The 12,740-nt window shown below is 45.8% G+C and overlaps 1 protein-coding gene across 4 annotated transcripts in view; it reads right to left on the bottom strand.

Annotated features, from left to right (window-relative positions):
• Nucleotides 1-415: 415 nt before the first annotated feature.
• The window catches only part of NT5M (5',3'-nucleotidase, mitochondrial), a 33,510-nt gene continuing 21,185 nt past the window's right edge, over nucleotides 416-12,740 (bottom strand). The window contains exons 4-5 of one of the 4 annotated variants that reach the window (XM_023244726.2): nucleotides 2,614-2,728; nucleotides 416-1,242 (exon numbers count right to left, since the gene is read on the bottom strand). In XM_023244726.2, the coding sequence (XP_023100494.1) occupies nucleotides 1,100-1,242; nucleotides 2,614-2,728 (258 nt within the window). In that variant the 3' untranslated portion in view covers nucleotides 416-1,099. Of the gene's footprint in view, nucleotides 1,243-2,595; nucleotides 2,729-12,740 lie in introns of all 4 variants that reach the window. The other 3 variants (XM_003996374.5, XM_045044218.1, XM_045044219.1) reach the window with 3 other exon arrangements.

Here is a 12,740-nt window from a genome sequence, read left to right on the forward strand (position 1 = left end):
GGGGATGTGATGGCTGGTTCACATCACCCTTCCCAGCAGACCGAAAAGAACAAAAGTGGAGACTCTGACATCACCCCGCCCCCTCCCCACTTGGCTGCTGGGATCTCAGGGATGTGGGGTGAGAGGAGCACAGAGTGGGGGACCCTGCTCTGAACTGTGCAGGACAGGAGGGGCTGGAGACCTGGGGGCACAAGGAGGGGACCAGTCAGCGTGGTGGAGGGTCTACTCAGGGGACCACTATGGCCGCCAGCTTCTCCACCTGCCCATCCCTCCTTGGTCCCACGTAGCACCTGCAGCACCCATGGCGATGGGTGGGGAGGCTCCTCAGCCCCCCTCATCAGTGTGGGGGGCAACCCCCCAAGATGTGCAGCTGGGCTCCCAGGGGCCAGACGCCGGAGGACCTCAGGGCAAGGGCTAGAGGTGGCCACTCCTTGAGTGACACGTGAACAGCATTTATTTTCCAGGCCTTCAGCAGACGTTCCAGCCTGCTGACTGTGCTGTGCCCCGAGCAGGGCCCCAGGGCCGGAGGTACAAGAAATCTCGGAGCCGGTCAAAGGCAGGATGGCGTGCGGTGCCTGGAGACGGGCGTGCCCTGGAATTCGGGGTGTCTGCTGAATCCACGGTGGGTCCCTAGGGGAGCAGGGACCAGGCGGGCAGGCAGGGAAGGGGCTGCAGCTCAGAATGAGGGCTCGGGGCCCTCTCACTCCGGAAGCACCTCACTGCTGGCACCCTCGCCGATGGGCCGCAGACCCGGGAGTGGGGACTTCCCTGAGGGGTGGGGGAGGCCTGCTGGACCCTCGGCTCCTTCCGGTCTGGAGCCCCGAGCCCTGGGCAGCCCGGCCGTGGCCTGAGGTCAGCCTGCATCCCCCGGGGGGCACGTGTCTTGTCCAGGGCCCCTGGGCCAGCCCTGCCCCGAGATCAGTTTAAGGCCTGGCAGGGCTGGGGAAAGGGGGGAGACATGCAGTGGGCCCGGGACATCGGAGAGGGAGCCCCGGGCCAGAACACTAGCCCTCCCCCCCCCCCACCCCTCACAGGCCCTGAGGTGGGAGTCCTGAGGCCAGGGGCCCTGCGGAGAAGCCCAGACGGAGCACAGTCCAGCTCAGCGGGGCCGCTTGCTGTCCAGAATGGCCTTCCAGTCGTCTGCCCAGGAGTGCAGCCTGCGGCTGGGAGGCTGCAGCTGCAGGTGCCGATTGTGACAGGCCGTGAAGAGGATGTGCTCCCAGCTGGGGGTTGGCTCGGCCCCTGTGGGCGGGAAAGCAGCACTTGAGGCCGGCTCCAGGAGGCCCGGGGCGTCCTCAGCAACAGCGGGCCTCTCTGAGACCCGGCTTCCCCGTCGGTCAAATGCTGACTGCGCCAGCACCGGCTCACTGGGGGGCTGCAAGGGTTAAATGAGATGGGCCACGCGGAGGAGCACCTGGGACGGCCCCCAGGGGACCCAAAGCAAACGGTGGCTTCCGTGGTGGTGGTGATGGTGGTGGTCGTTCTCACCACGGCCGCCCTCAGAGCTGAGCCCTGCTGACGCCCTGCCCTTCCCCTCTGTCGTGCTTGGCCTTCCCTCGCTGGCCAGTGCTGGCTTCGCAGCTTCCCACCTGTCGACCGTGGGTAACCTTCGATCCCTCAGGTCCACCTGTCCACACCAGCACTCTGGTGCTGATCCTGTCCCCCGGGTTACAGCCTGACTCCCCGGCTCCTCCTGCACAGGCCTCCCCCCTGCTCCCCGTGGTCGGAGACAGAAGCTGGGCGGGGCTCCGTGCCCCCCATGTGCCCTGACTCTCCTTGTGGAAGCGCGTGGCTTGGGAGGTCAGGGGTGGGCACACGCATGAATCCCACCCTCTGGCCACACTGTGACCAGTGTGGAGATAGATGGGTGTGTTTCCCGAGCCAGCTCCAAAGGCCATTAGGGAAGCGATATTCTGTATTCTCCCACTGAGGTGACCAAAAGAATAGGTGTTAACTCTGAAAGCCCTGATGGCTACCAGGAGAGCCTGACCGAGTACAAAGGCAAAGCAGAGCAGTCAGGAGATAAAAGAAACCGAATTCTGACTGGTGTTTGAGTTCCTAGATTTACCGCAGCAGAAGCCTTCCTACCCAGTTAGGTGCGCTGATGAATTTCCCCTCTCCCCTCGAAGGTGGTATAAGGTTTGTTTGTTTGTTTGGAGGGAGGGAGGGAGGGAGTCACCCATCAGCAAAAGGGACAAATATATATAGCTCTTCAACTAGACACATTATGCTTTTCTGTTTTCCAGGAGGTTCAGTCCACATTGCCCTTGGGGGAAAAGAACGGCTTTGTTGCTAAAAACAAATGTTTGGAGGCCGGCCTGGTCCTCGTTTTAAATGAGGTAAAAAGGGACTCATCCGACGAGTTACCCCAGGAGCTGAGACCTGCTTCTCCCGACTCCCAGGGGCACCCCTTCCAAGGCCAGATGCTGCTGGATGCTGAGAATAACCTTGCCTTCCCGGTAGGGGAGCATTGGAGGCTGAAGGCCCAATACACATCTGGTGATTAAGTGGGGACCACTCAGGACAGGGGCCGTGAGGCCAGCCCTGCATGCTGTCGGTCCCAGTGGCTCCCAGCTCTCCACACTTGCTCCTCACCTGTGGCAGGCCACTTGCCTGTGATGTCTGGCCGGTCATCTATGAGAAGGTCGGCAGAGACCACGGTCTTGTCTGTGGCCAGCACAATCTGATCCAGAAAGTCGGGGCCAAAGTGCTTCTCCACCCAGGCATACTGGAACACAAACAGGGAGGGGGAGAGGAAGCGGCCGTCAGGCCTGGGCACAGACACGGCTGGGGCACAGCCAGGCTTCTTCCAGGAGGAAGGGCCGCCATCAAGATGTGATGATCCCAGTGGCAGCAGAGGAAACATACTCAAGGAGACGGTGGGACTTGTCCATGTCCCCATAGCTAGAAAGCGGCAGAACCCTGGCTCAAACCCAGGCTGCCCGCACCCCAGCTCCAAGCCCGCACATGCCTGGCCTACTCAACCCAACACGCATGTTATGAAGGCCTCCTGCACCTTTTATTTTTAACGTTTATTTATTTTTGAGGGGGCGGTGCAGAGACAGAGGGAGACAGAGGATTCGAAGCAGGCTCTGTGCTGACAGCAGGGAGCCCAACGCAGGGCTCGAACTCATGAACCATGAGATCATGACCTGAGCCGAAGTCGGACGCTCAACCGACTGAGTCACCCAGGCGGCCTGTCACCACCCATCATCTTTTTAAAAAAATTTTTTTTAAGGTTTATTTATTTCTGAGAGAGACAGCATGAGCAGGGGAGATGGGAAAGTGGAGGTAATGGGAGTATTACCTCACGGGACTCCTTTGGGGATTAAATGGGACAATGTACGTAAAAGTCTTAGCACAGTGCCTGGCACACAGAAAGTGCTCGTACAAGGCAGCTGGACAAAGGGTGCCACTGCTGGTCTCATCTCTCCTCTCCTGTGGTTCTGATGTGTCTGAGCTGCGGGACTTAAACAAACCATTTAACCTTCTAAGACCTGTGTCTTTGCAGTGTGGTTATGATCACGTTAAATCTGCGTAGGACACAGAGTAATGCCTGACACGTAGTAAGTAGTTAATAGATGTTACTTTAGTTAAACGTTGAGAGCCCTGCATTATATGTAAAAAAAGCTACTAGAATAAAGAAGTTTAGCAAGATGGCAGGATACTAGGTCAATACGCAAAAATCACTTGTATTTCTATACCTTTGGATACTGAAACGAAAGAAACAATACCTTTACAATAGCGCCAAAAAGAAACATGAAACAGATTGACTCTACTCTTAGAAATAGTTTAGATGGTAAATTTTTTTTTTAATTTTTTTTTTTTTTTTTTTTTTTTTTTTTTTTTTTGAGACAGAGAGAGACGGAGCATGAGCAGGGGAGGGGCAGAGAGAGAGGGAGACACAGAATCAGAAGCAGGCTCCAGGCTTCGAGTTGTCAGCACAGAGCCTGACGCGGGGCTCGAACTCATGGACCATGAGATCGCGACCTGAGCCGAAGTCGGACGTTTAACCGACTGAGCCACCCAGGCGCCCCTCAGATGGTAAATTTTATGTTATGTGCACTTTACCACAATCTCCAAACATTTTTAAAAAATACTTTAAAAATAAGGACAGGCTTGGGCGCCTGGGTGGCTCAGTCGGTTAAGCGTCCGACTTCGGCTCAGGTCACGATCTCACGGTCCATGAGTTCGAGCCCCGCGTCAGGCTCTGTGCTGACAGCTCAGAGCCTGGAGCCTGTTTCAGATTCTGTTTCTCCCTCTATCTCTGCCCCTCCCCTGCTTGTGCTCTGTCTCTGTCTCTGTCTCTCTCAAAAATAAATAAACATTTAAAAAATCTTTAAAAAAATAAGGACAGGCTTTATGCAAAAAAAAAAAAAAAATGCACAAAAACGGAAAAAGCAAAATAGGAATAAATTTAACAAAATGTGTGCAAGACCTGTATGCTGAAAAAATACAAAATATTCCTGAAGGAAATTTCAAAGATCTAAAGAAATTGTCATTTTGTATGAAATGTTCATGGCTCAGCAGATTCAATGTCATTAGCCTCCACTGATAAGATGCAATTCAATCAAATTCCCACCAGGCTTTTTGTAGAAATTGACAGCTGGTTCTAAAATGTATAGAGAAATACAAAGGACCTAGAACAGCCGACAGTTTTTTAAATGAATAAAGTTGGAGAACTCACATCGTTTTCAAGAGTTACTCTAAAACGACCGTAACCAAGAGTGATATTCACATGAGGATAGACATTTAGATCAAAGAGACAGAATGTATTTAAGAAACACACCCAAAGGTACCAGGGTAATTCAACAGAGGAACAGCTGGGCATCCACGGGTCAAAAAAAGAAAAAAACAAAAACAAACAAAAAACAACCCGACACACAAAAACTTTTATTTTTAACTCCTACCATATATAAAAAGTAACTTGACATGGGCCATAACCTAAATATAAAACCTAAAATTATAAACACTGCTCTTCCAAAGCCACAGTTAAGGAAAGGAAAAGACAAGCCACAGACTGGCAGAAAATATTTGTAAAACCCGCTATCTGATAAAGGACTTGTATGTAGAATATACAAAGAATTTTCACAACTCAGACGAAGACACAAACAGCCTAAGAAAAATCAGTCAAAAAATGTAAACATTTGGGGTGCCTGGGTGGCTCAGTCGGTTAAGTGTCCGACTTCGGCTCAGGTCATGATCTCACGGTCCGTGAGTTCGAGCCCTGTGTCGGGCTCTGTGCTGATGGCTCAGAGCCTCGAGCCTGCTTGGGATTCTGTGTCTCCCTCTGTCTGCCCCTCCCCCCTCATGCTCTGTCTCCCTCTCTTCTCTGTCAAAAGTAAATAAACATTAAAAAAATTTTTTTTAAATGTAGACACTTTATCAAAGAAGGTACACAGAGGTCAAATAAGCACAGAAGAGATACTCAACATCGTTAGTCATTAGGGAAACACAGTTCCAAACTGCAGAGACAGATAACTAGGAACCTACTAAAATAGCTGAAATTTAAAAATATTGAGGGGTGCCTGGGTGGCTCGGTCGGTTAAGCCTCTGACCCTTGGTTTTGGCTCAGGTCATGATCTCATGGTTTGTGGGTTCGAGCCCCACATTGGGCTCTGTGCTGACAGCACAGTGCCTGTTTGTTTGGAATTCTCTCTCTCCCTCTCTATCTGCTCCTCCCTGGCTCATGTGCATGTTCTTTAAATAAATAAGTAAACACACAAACAAACTTTAAAGAAGTGAAACACACACCCACCATACAACCCAGCCAATCCTACTCTTGGTATCTGCCCTGGAGAAATGAAAGCATATGTCCACCCAAAGATGTGGACATGAATGTTTACAGGAAATTTATTCACAACAGCCAAAAGCTAGGAATATCCCAAATGTCCATCAACTGGCACATGGATAAACAAATGACGATCCAGCCATAGAGCAGAAATATGTTCAGCAACAGACAGGAATAAAGTCCTGATGCATGCAACAGCATCAGTGAATCTCAGAAGTATTATGCCTTTACTTTTTTTAAATGTTTATTTTTGTTTTTGAGAGACAGAGAGAGAGAGAGAGAGAGAGAGAGAGAGAGACAAAGTGTGAGTGGGGGAGGGGCAGAGAGAGAGGGAGACACAGAATCCAAAGCAGGCTCCAGGCTCCGAGCTGTTAGCACAGAACCCGACGCGCAGCTCAAACTCATAAACCTCAAGATCATGACCTGAGCCGAAGTTGGATGCTTAACCGGCTGAGCCACCCAGGCGCCCCTCAAAAGTATTATGCCTTCAAATGAAAGCCAGACACAAACTGTCTGAGTCCCTACTATACGACTTTTCCATAAAAGGCAAAACTGTAGGAATGAACACATCAGTAGTTCACTCCTACCAACAATACCCAGAGAGGGAAAGGGCAGGGAAAAGGGACTGACTGAAAGGGACACAAAGACACACTATTTTTTTTTTAATTTATTTTTTTAGAGCACTTTTAGGTTCATGGCAAAATTGAGCACAAAGTACAGAGAGTTCCCATGTTATTCCTGTCCCCAAATATGCACAACTTCCTCCATTATTCACATCCTGCAACAGAGGGGGGCATTTGTTATATTCAGTGAACCTATGTTGACACATCGCTATCACCCAAAGTCCATATTTTATGTGAGGGTTCCCTCTTGGTGTTGTACATTGTATGGACTTGGACAGATATATAATGACCTGTATCTGCCATGAATAATTTCACTGCCTGAAAATCTGCTCTCCATCTATTCATCCCTCCCTCCCCACTGATCTTTTTACTGCTTCCATAATTGTGCCTTTTCCAGAATGTCATATAATTGGAATCCTCTGCTATTTTGGCTTCTTCAGATTGGCTTCTCTCACTCGTAACACGCATTGAGGTTCCTCCATGTCTTTTCATGGCTTGACGGTTCATTTCTTTTCAGGGCTGAAAATATTTCATTGCCTGGGTGTACCGTAGCTTATTATCCATTCACCTACTGTAGGATATCTTGGTGGCTTCCAAGTTTTGGCTATCACGGATAAGGCTTCTATACACATCTGCACACAGGTGTTTCCGTGGACTTAAGTTTTTAACTTGTTTAGACAAATACCACAGAGTGTGATTAGTGGATCATACAGTGAGAGTGTGTTTACTTGTGTAAGGATGTGCCCAACGGTGTTCTCCAAGTGGCTGCCCCATTTTGTATTCCCACCAGCAATGAACGAGAGCTACTGCTGTTCCACGTCTCCTCCAGCATTTGGTGTTGTCAGCGTCCTGGATTTTGGCCATTCTAACAGGTGCATAGTAGCATCTCACTGTTGTTCTAATGTGCGGTTCCCTAATGGCAAAGGATATTGAGCACACTTTCATGTGCTTATTTGCTGAGTGTAAATCCTCTTTGATGTGGTGTCTGTTTAGGTCTTAAACCCATTTTTTAAAGTTTTCTTTTTTTAAAAAATGTTTATTTATTTATCTTGAGAGAGAGAGAGAGAGAGAGAGAGAGAGAGAGCGCGTGCTACTGGGGGAGAGGAGCACAGAGAGGGGAACAGAAAATTCCAAGCAGGCTCCACACTCAGCACAGAGTCAGATGTGGGGCTCGATCCCACAACCCTGGGATCATGACCTGAGCTGAAATCAAGAGTCAGATGCTTAACCGACTGAGCCACCCAGGTGCCCCAAGACCATTTTTTAATCAGGCTACCCACTTGCTTATTGTTGAGTTTTCAGAATGCTTTATGTATCTTAGAGAACAGTCCCGTATCACTTATGTCTTCTGCAAATATTTTCTCTCAGTCTGTGGCCTGTCTTCTCATTCTCTTGACAATATCTTTTGCAGAGCAGAAGTCTTTCATTTTAACAAAGCTCGGCTTAACCAACCATTTCTTTCATGAATCGTTCCTTCGGTGTTGTATTTAAAAAGTCCAAGGTTGTATTTCAAAAGACCTATCCAAGGTCGTCTAGACTTTTTCCAAGGTTATTTATATTCCAAGAGTTTTGCAGATTTAAATTCTACATTTAGAGCTCTAATCTATTCTGATTTCTGTGAAGGGTGTAAAGTCTATGTACAGCTTTCTTCCCCCTGTGGATGTCCAGCTGTTCCCGCACCATTTGCTGAAATGTCTACCTTTGCACCACAGTACTGCCTTTGCTGTTTTGACAAAAATCAGTTGGCTACATTCATGGCAGTCTCTTTCTGGGCTCTCCGTTCTGTTCCACTGATCTATGTGTCTCTCCTTCCATCAATACCATTTCGTCTCAATTCCTGTATCTTTATAGTAAGTCTTTTAAAAATTTTTTTAACGTGTATTCATTTTTGATGAGTGAGAGAGACAGAGCGGGAGTAGGGGAGGGGCAGAGAGAGAGGGAGACACAGGATCCAAAGCAGGCTCCAGGCTCTGAGCTGTCAGCACAGAGCCGGACACAGGGCTCAAACTCACAAACTGTGAGATCATGACCTGAGCCGAGGTCAGACACTTAACCAACGGGGCCACCCAGGAGCCCCCCTTTTAAAAAAAATTTTTTGGGGGGGCGCCTGGGTGGCGCAGTCGGTTAAGCGGCCGACTTCAGCCAGGTCACAATCTCGCGGTCCGTGAGTTTGAGCCCCACGTCAGGCTCTGGGCGGATGGCTCAGAGCCTGGAGCCTGTTTCCAATTCTGTGTCTCCCTCTCTCTCTGCCCCTCCCCCGTTCATGCTCTGTCTCTCTCTGTCCCAAAAATAAATAAACGTTGAAAAAAAAAATTAAAAAAAAATTTTTTTTTTAACATTAGCTTTTTAAATTTTATTTGTTTGCACTAAAACAAACAGTTCATCCATTTCTCCCATCCCCCACCTCCTACAACCACTGACCTGCTCTCTGCATTTATGAGCTTGGGTTGTTTTGTTTGTTTGTTTGTTTTCAGATTCCACATATGAGACAGATCATACAGTATTTGTTTCTGTCTGTCTGACTTCTCTCAGCATAACGCCCCCAGGGTCCATCCATGTTGTCACAAATGGCAAGATTTTCTATGACTGAGTCATTTCATTGTGTATAATAACTAAATTTCTTTATCCATTCATCCATCAACGGACACAGGTTGTTTCCACATCTCGGCTATTGTAAATAATACTGCAACGAACAAAGGGTGCATATATCTTTTCAAATTACTGTTTTTGTTTTCTCTGAATAAATACCCAGAAGTAAAATTGCAGAATCATTCGGTAGTTTTGTTTTTCATCTCTTGAGGAATCTTCATTCTGCTTTCCTGAGTGGTTGTACCAATTTGCATTCCCACCAACTGTGCACAAGGGCTCCCTTTTCTCTACATTTCTCGCCAACACTTACTATTGCTGGCCTTTTTGGCAACAGCCAATGTAGCAGGTGTGAGATGACACCTCATTGCGGTTTTGATTTGCATTCCCCTGATAATTAATCATGTTGAGCATCTTTGCACGTACCTGTTGGCCATGTGTGTATCTTCTTTGGAAAATGCCTATTCAGATCTTTTGCCCATTTTGTAATCAGATTGTTTGGTTTGGGGGTTGTTTTTTCTTATGGAGTTGTATGAGTTCTTTATATATTTTAGATATCGTTTTTGCAATTATTTTCTTTCATTCAGGAGGTTGCCTTTTCATTTTGTTGATGGTTTCCTTTGTTGTGCAGAAGCTTTTTAGTTTGATGTAGTTATCACTTATTTATTTTTGCTTTTGTTGCCTTTGTCTTGGTGCCAGATTCAGATCACTGCCAAGATGTATCTCAAGGGGTTAACCGCCTATTTTTCTTCTGTTTTAAGGTTTCAAGTCATACATTCAAGTCTTTAATCCATTTTGAGTTAATTTTTGTGTGTGCTGTAAGACAGTGGTCTAGTTTCATTCTTTTGCACGTGGCTGTCCAACTTTCCCACCATTTCTTGGAGGCTGTCCTTTCTCCATTATCTATCCTTGACTCCTTTGTCCTAAATTAATTGACCACACATGCATGGGTTTATTTCTGGGCTCTTTATTCTGTTTCATTGATCTAGGTGTCAGTTTTATGTCAAGACTATACTGTTTTGATTACTATAGCTTTGCAACATCGCTTGAAATCAGGGAGCGTGACACTTCCAGCTTTGTTCTTCTTTCTCAAGAGTGCCGTGGCTATTTGGGGTCACTTGTGGCTCCAAATTTTTGGATTGTTTGTTCTAGTTCTGTGGAAAAATACCAATTTTTTTTTTTATAGCAATTGTACTGAATCTGTAGATTATTTTTGGATAGTATGAATATATATTTTTTAAGTTTATTCATTTATTTTGAGAGAGATAGCATGAGTGGGGGAGGGGCAGAAAGAGAAGGAGAGAGAATGCCAAGCAGGCCGCACACTGCCAGCACAGAGCCTGCTGCAGGGCTCGAACACACAAAACCATGAGATCATGACCTAAAGGCCCAAACCAAGAGTCAGACGCTTAACCAACTGAGCCACCCAGCACCCCTGGATAATATGAAAAAAATTTTCTTAAAGGAAATTCTTTTTTTTTTTTTTAATGTTTATTTATTTTTGAGACAGAGAGAGACAGAGTGCAAGTGGGGGAGGGGCAGAGAGAGAGGGAGACACAGAATCTGAAACAGGCTCCAGGCTCTGAGCTGTCAGCACAGAGCCTGATGTGGGGCTCGAACCCACGAACTGTGAGATCATGACCTGAGCCGAAGTCGGACACTCAACCGTGAGCCTCCCAGGCGCCCCAATATGAAAATTTTTTAAATATGAATTCTTCCAATTCATGAGTACAAAATATCTTGACATTTATTTGTATCTTCTTCAATTTCTTTCATTAAGGTCTTATAGTTTTTAATATACAGGTCTTTCACCTCCTTGGATAAATTTATTCCAAGGTATTTTATTATTTTTGATGCAATTATGAATGAAATTTTCTTAATTTCTCTGACAGTTCATTACTAATGTAAAGAAATACAACAGACTTTTGTGTAGGATTTTGTATCCTGTAACTTTACTAAATTTGTTTATTAGTTCCAACAGTTTTTTGGTGGAGTCTTTAAGGTTTTCTATATATAATATCATGTCACCTACAAACAGTGACACTTTTACTTCTTCCTTTCCAATTTTTTTTTCTTGCCTAATTGCTGTGGCTAGGACATCCAATATTACGTTGAATAAAAATCCTGTCTTGTTCCTGCTCTTAGAGGAAAAGCTTTCAGCTGTTCACCATTGAGTAGAGTATTTGCCGTGAATTTGTCATGATGACCTGTATTATGTTGAAGTACATTCCCTCTATATCTGCTTTGTTGAGAGTTTTTATTAAAATGGATATTGAATTTTGTCAAATGCTTTTCTGCATCTAGTGGGATGATCATATAATTTTTATCTATTTTGTTAATGTAGCACATCACTTAGTTGATTTGCATACGTTGAGCCATCCTTACACTCCTGGAACAAATCCCACTTGATCATGGCATATGATCCTCTAAATGTATTGTTGAAATCAGTTTGCTAGTATTTTATTGAGGAATTCTGCATCTGCATTAATCAGGGATATTGACCTCAAATTTTCTCTTGTGTGGCATTCTTGTCTGGTTTTGGGATCAGGGTAATGCTGGTCTCATAAATGTGTTTTTCAGAGTCCCTCCACTCCCCTTCCATTTTGGGGAAGAATTTGAGAAGGGTTGGGATTAATTTTTCTTTGAATGTTCGGCAGGATTCACCAGTGAAGTCGTCTGGTCATGGACATTTGTTCACTGGCAGGTTTTTGGTTACTGACTCATTCTCCTTGGTAGTAACTGAGCTGTTTGGATTTTCTATTTCATCGCGATTTAGTCTTGGAAGGTTGTGTTTCTCAGAATCTGTCCATTTCTTCTACTGTTGTCCAATTTGCTGGCATATAATTATTCTCGGTGGTCTCTTATCCTTTGTATTTCTGTGGTATCAGTTGTGACAACTCTTTCATCTCTGGTTTTATTTGAGACCTCTCTTTTTTCTAGCACATTATTTTCTGTATTGTACAAGGCTGTGTCCTTTTTATTTTGCTTCACAGTCATTTTTATATATAATTTACATACCATAAAATTCAGCAATTTGAGTATACATTTCAGTGGGTTTGCTTTAGTAATCCACTATGTTGTGCGACCATTGCCCATGTAATTCCAGAATGTTTCCATCATCCTCCCAAAAAAACCCTATGCCAATTACCATGAACAGCCAATTTTTTTATAAATAGTAGCTGGGGCCAAAACATAGCATGAGCCCCAGTTTGAGACTCTCCTAGGTAGCACAGGAGGTGGGAGGTACCACCAGAGAAAGTTCCTGAAATGTTGGCAGTATGACTCTCACTGCTCCTAAAAGAAATTATGGCTTATTTTGGCGGCAAATGATGTGCTTTTAGTGTAAGTCTTACAGGAGGTTTAAGTTCTGGGAGCAGTTGGACAATTTTGGTGTGAAATATGTGAAGAAATTTCATTCATTACCTTCTGAAGTTCAAAACTTGGCTGACATTTTTTGAGTTCAAGTGAAGAGGCTCACTTATGGGGTGGAAATGTTTAACATTTATTCTTAAACTCAAACAGAGAATCTAGCAGACATATCAGCTGGAGACCAGACTTCACATGAAAAGCACGTGTCCCATTGTTACGTCCAAGCATCTCACTTAATCCCACTTGTGATCGGAATACGGAAAAGTAACAGTAAAAATATCATGCTTGAGCATGAAGCATTTACCGTAGATTGTTTTTAAATCTCTTCGGGGGGGGGGGAAAACCCTAGTAATATGGTGCTAAGTTCTGAA

This window comes from Felis catus, chromosome E1 (assembly GCF_018350175.1).
Source record: "Felis catus isolate Fca126 chromosome E1, F.catus_Fca126_mat1.0, whole genome shotgun sequence".
Classification (NCBI taxonomy): domain Eukaryota; kingdom Metazoa; phylum Chordata; class Mammalia; order Carnivora; family Felidae; genus Felis; species Felis catus.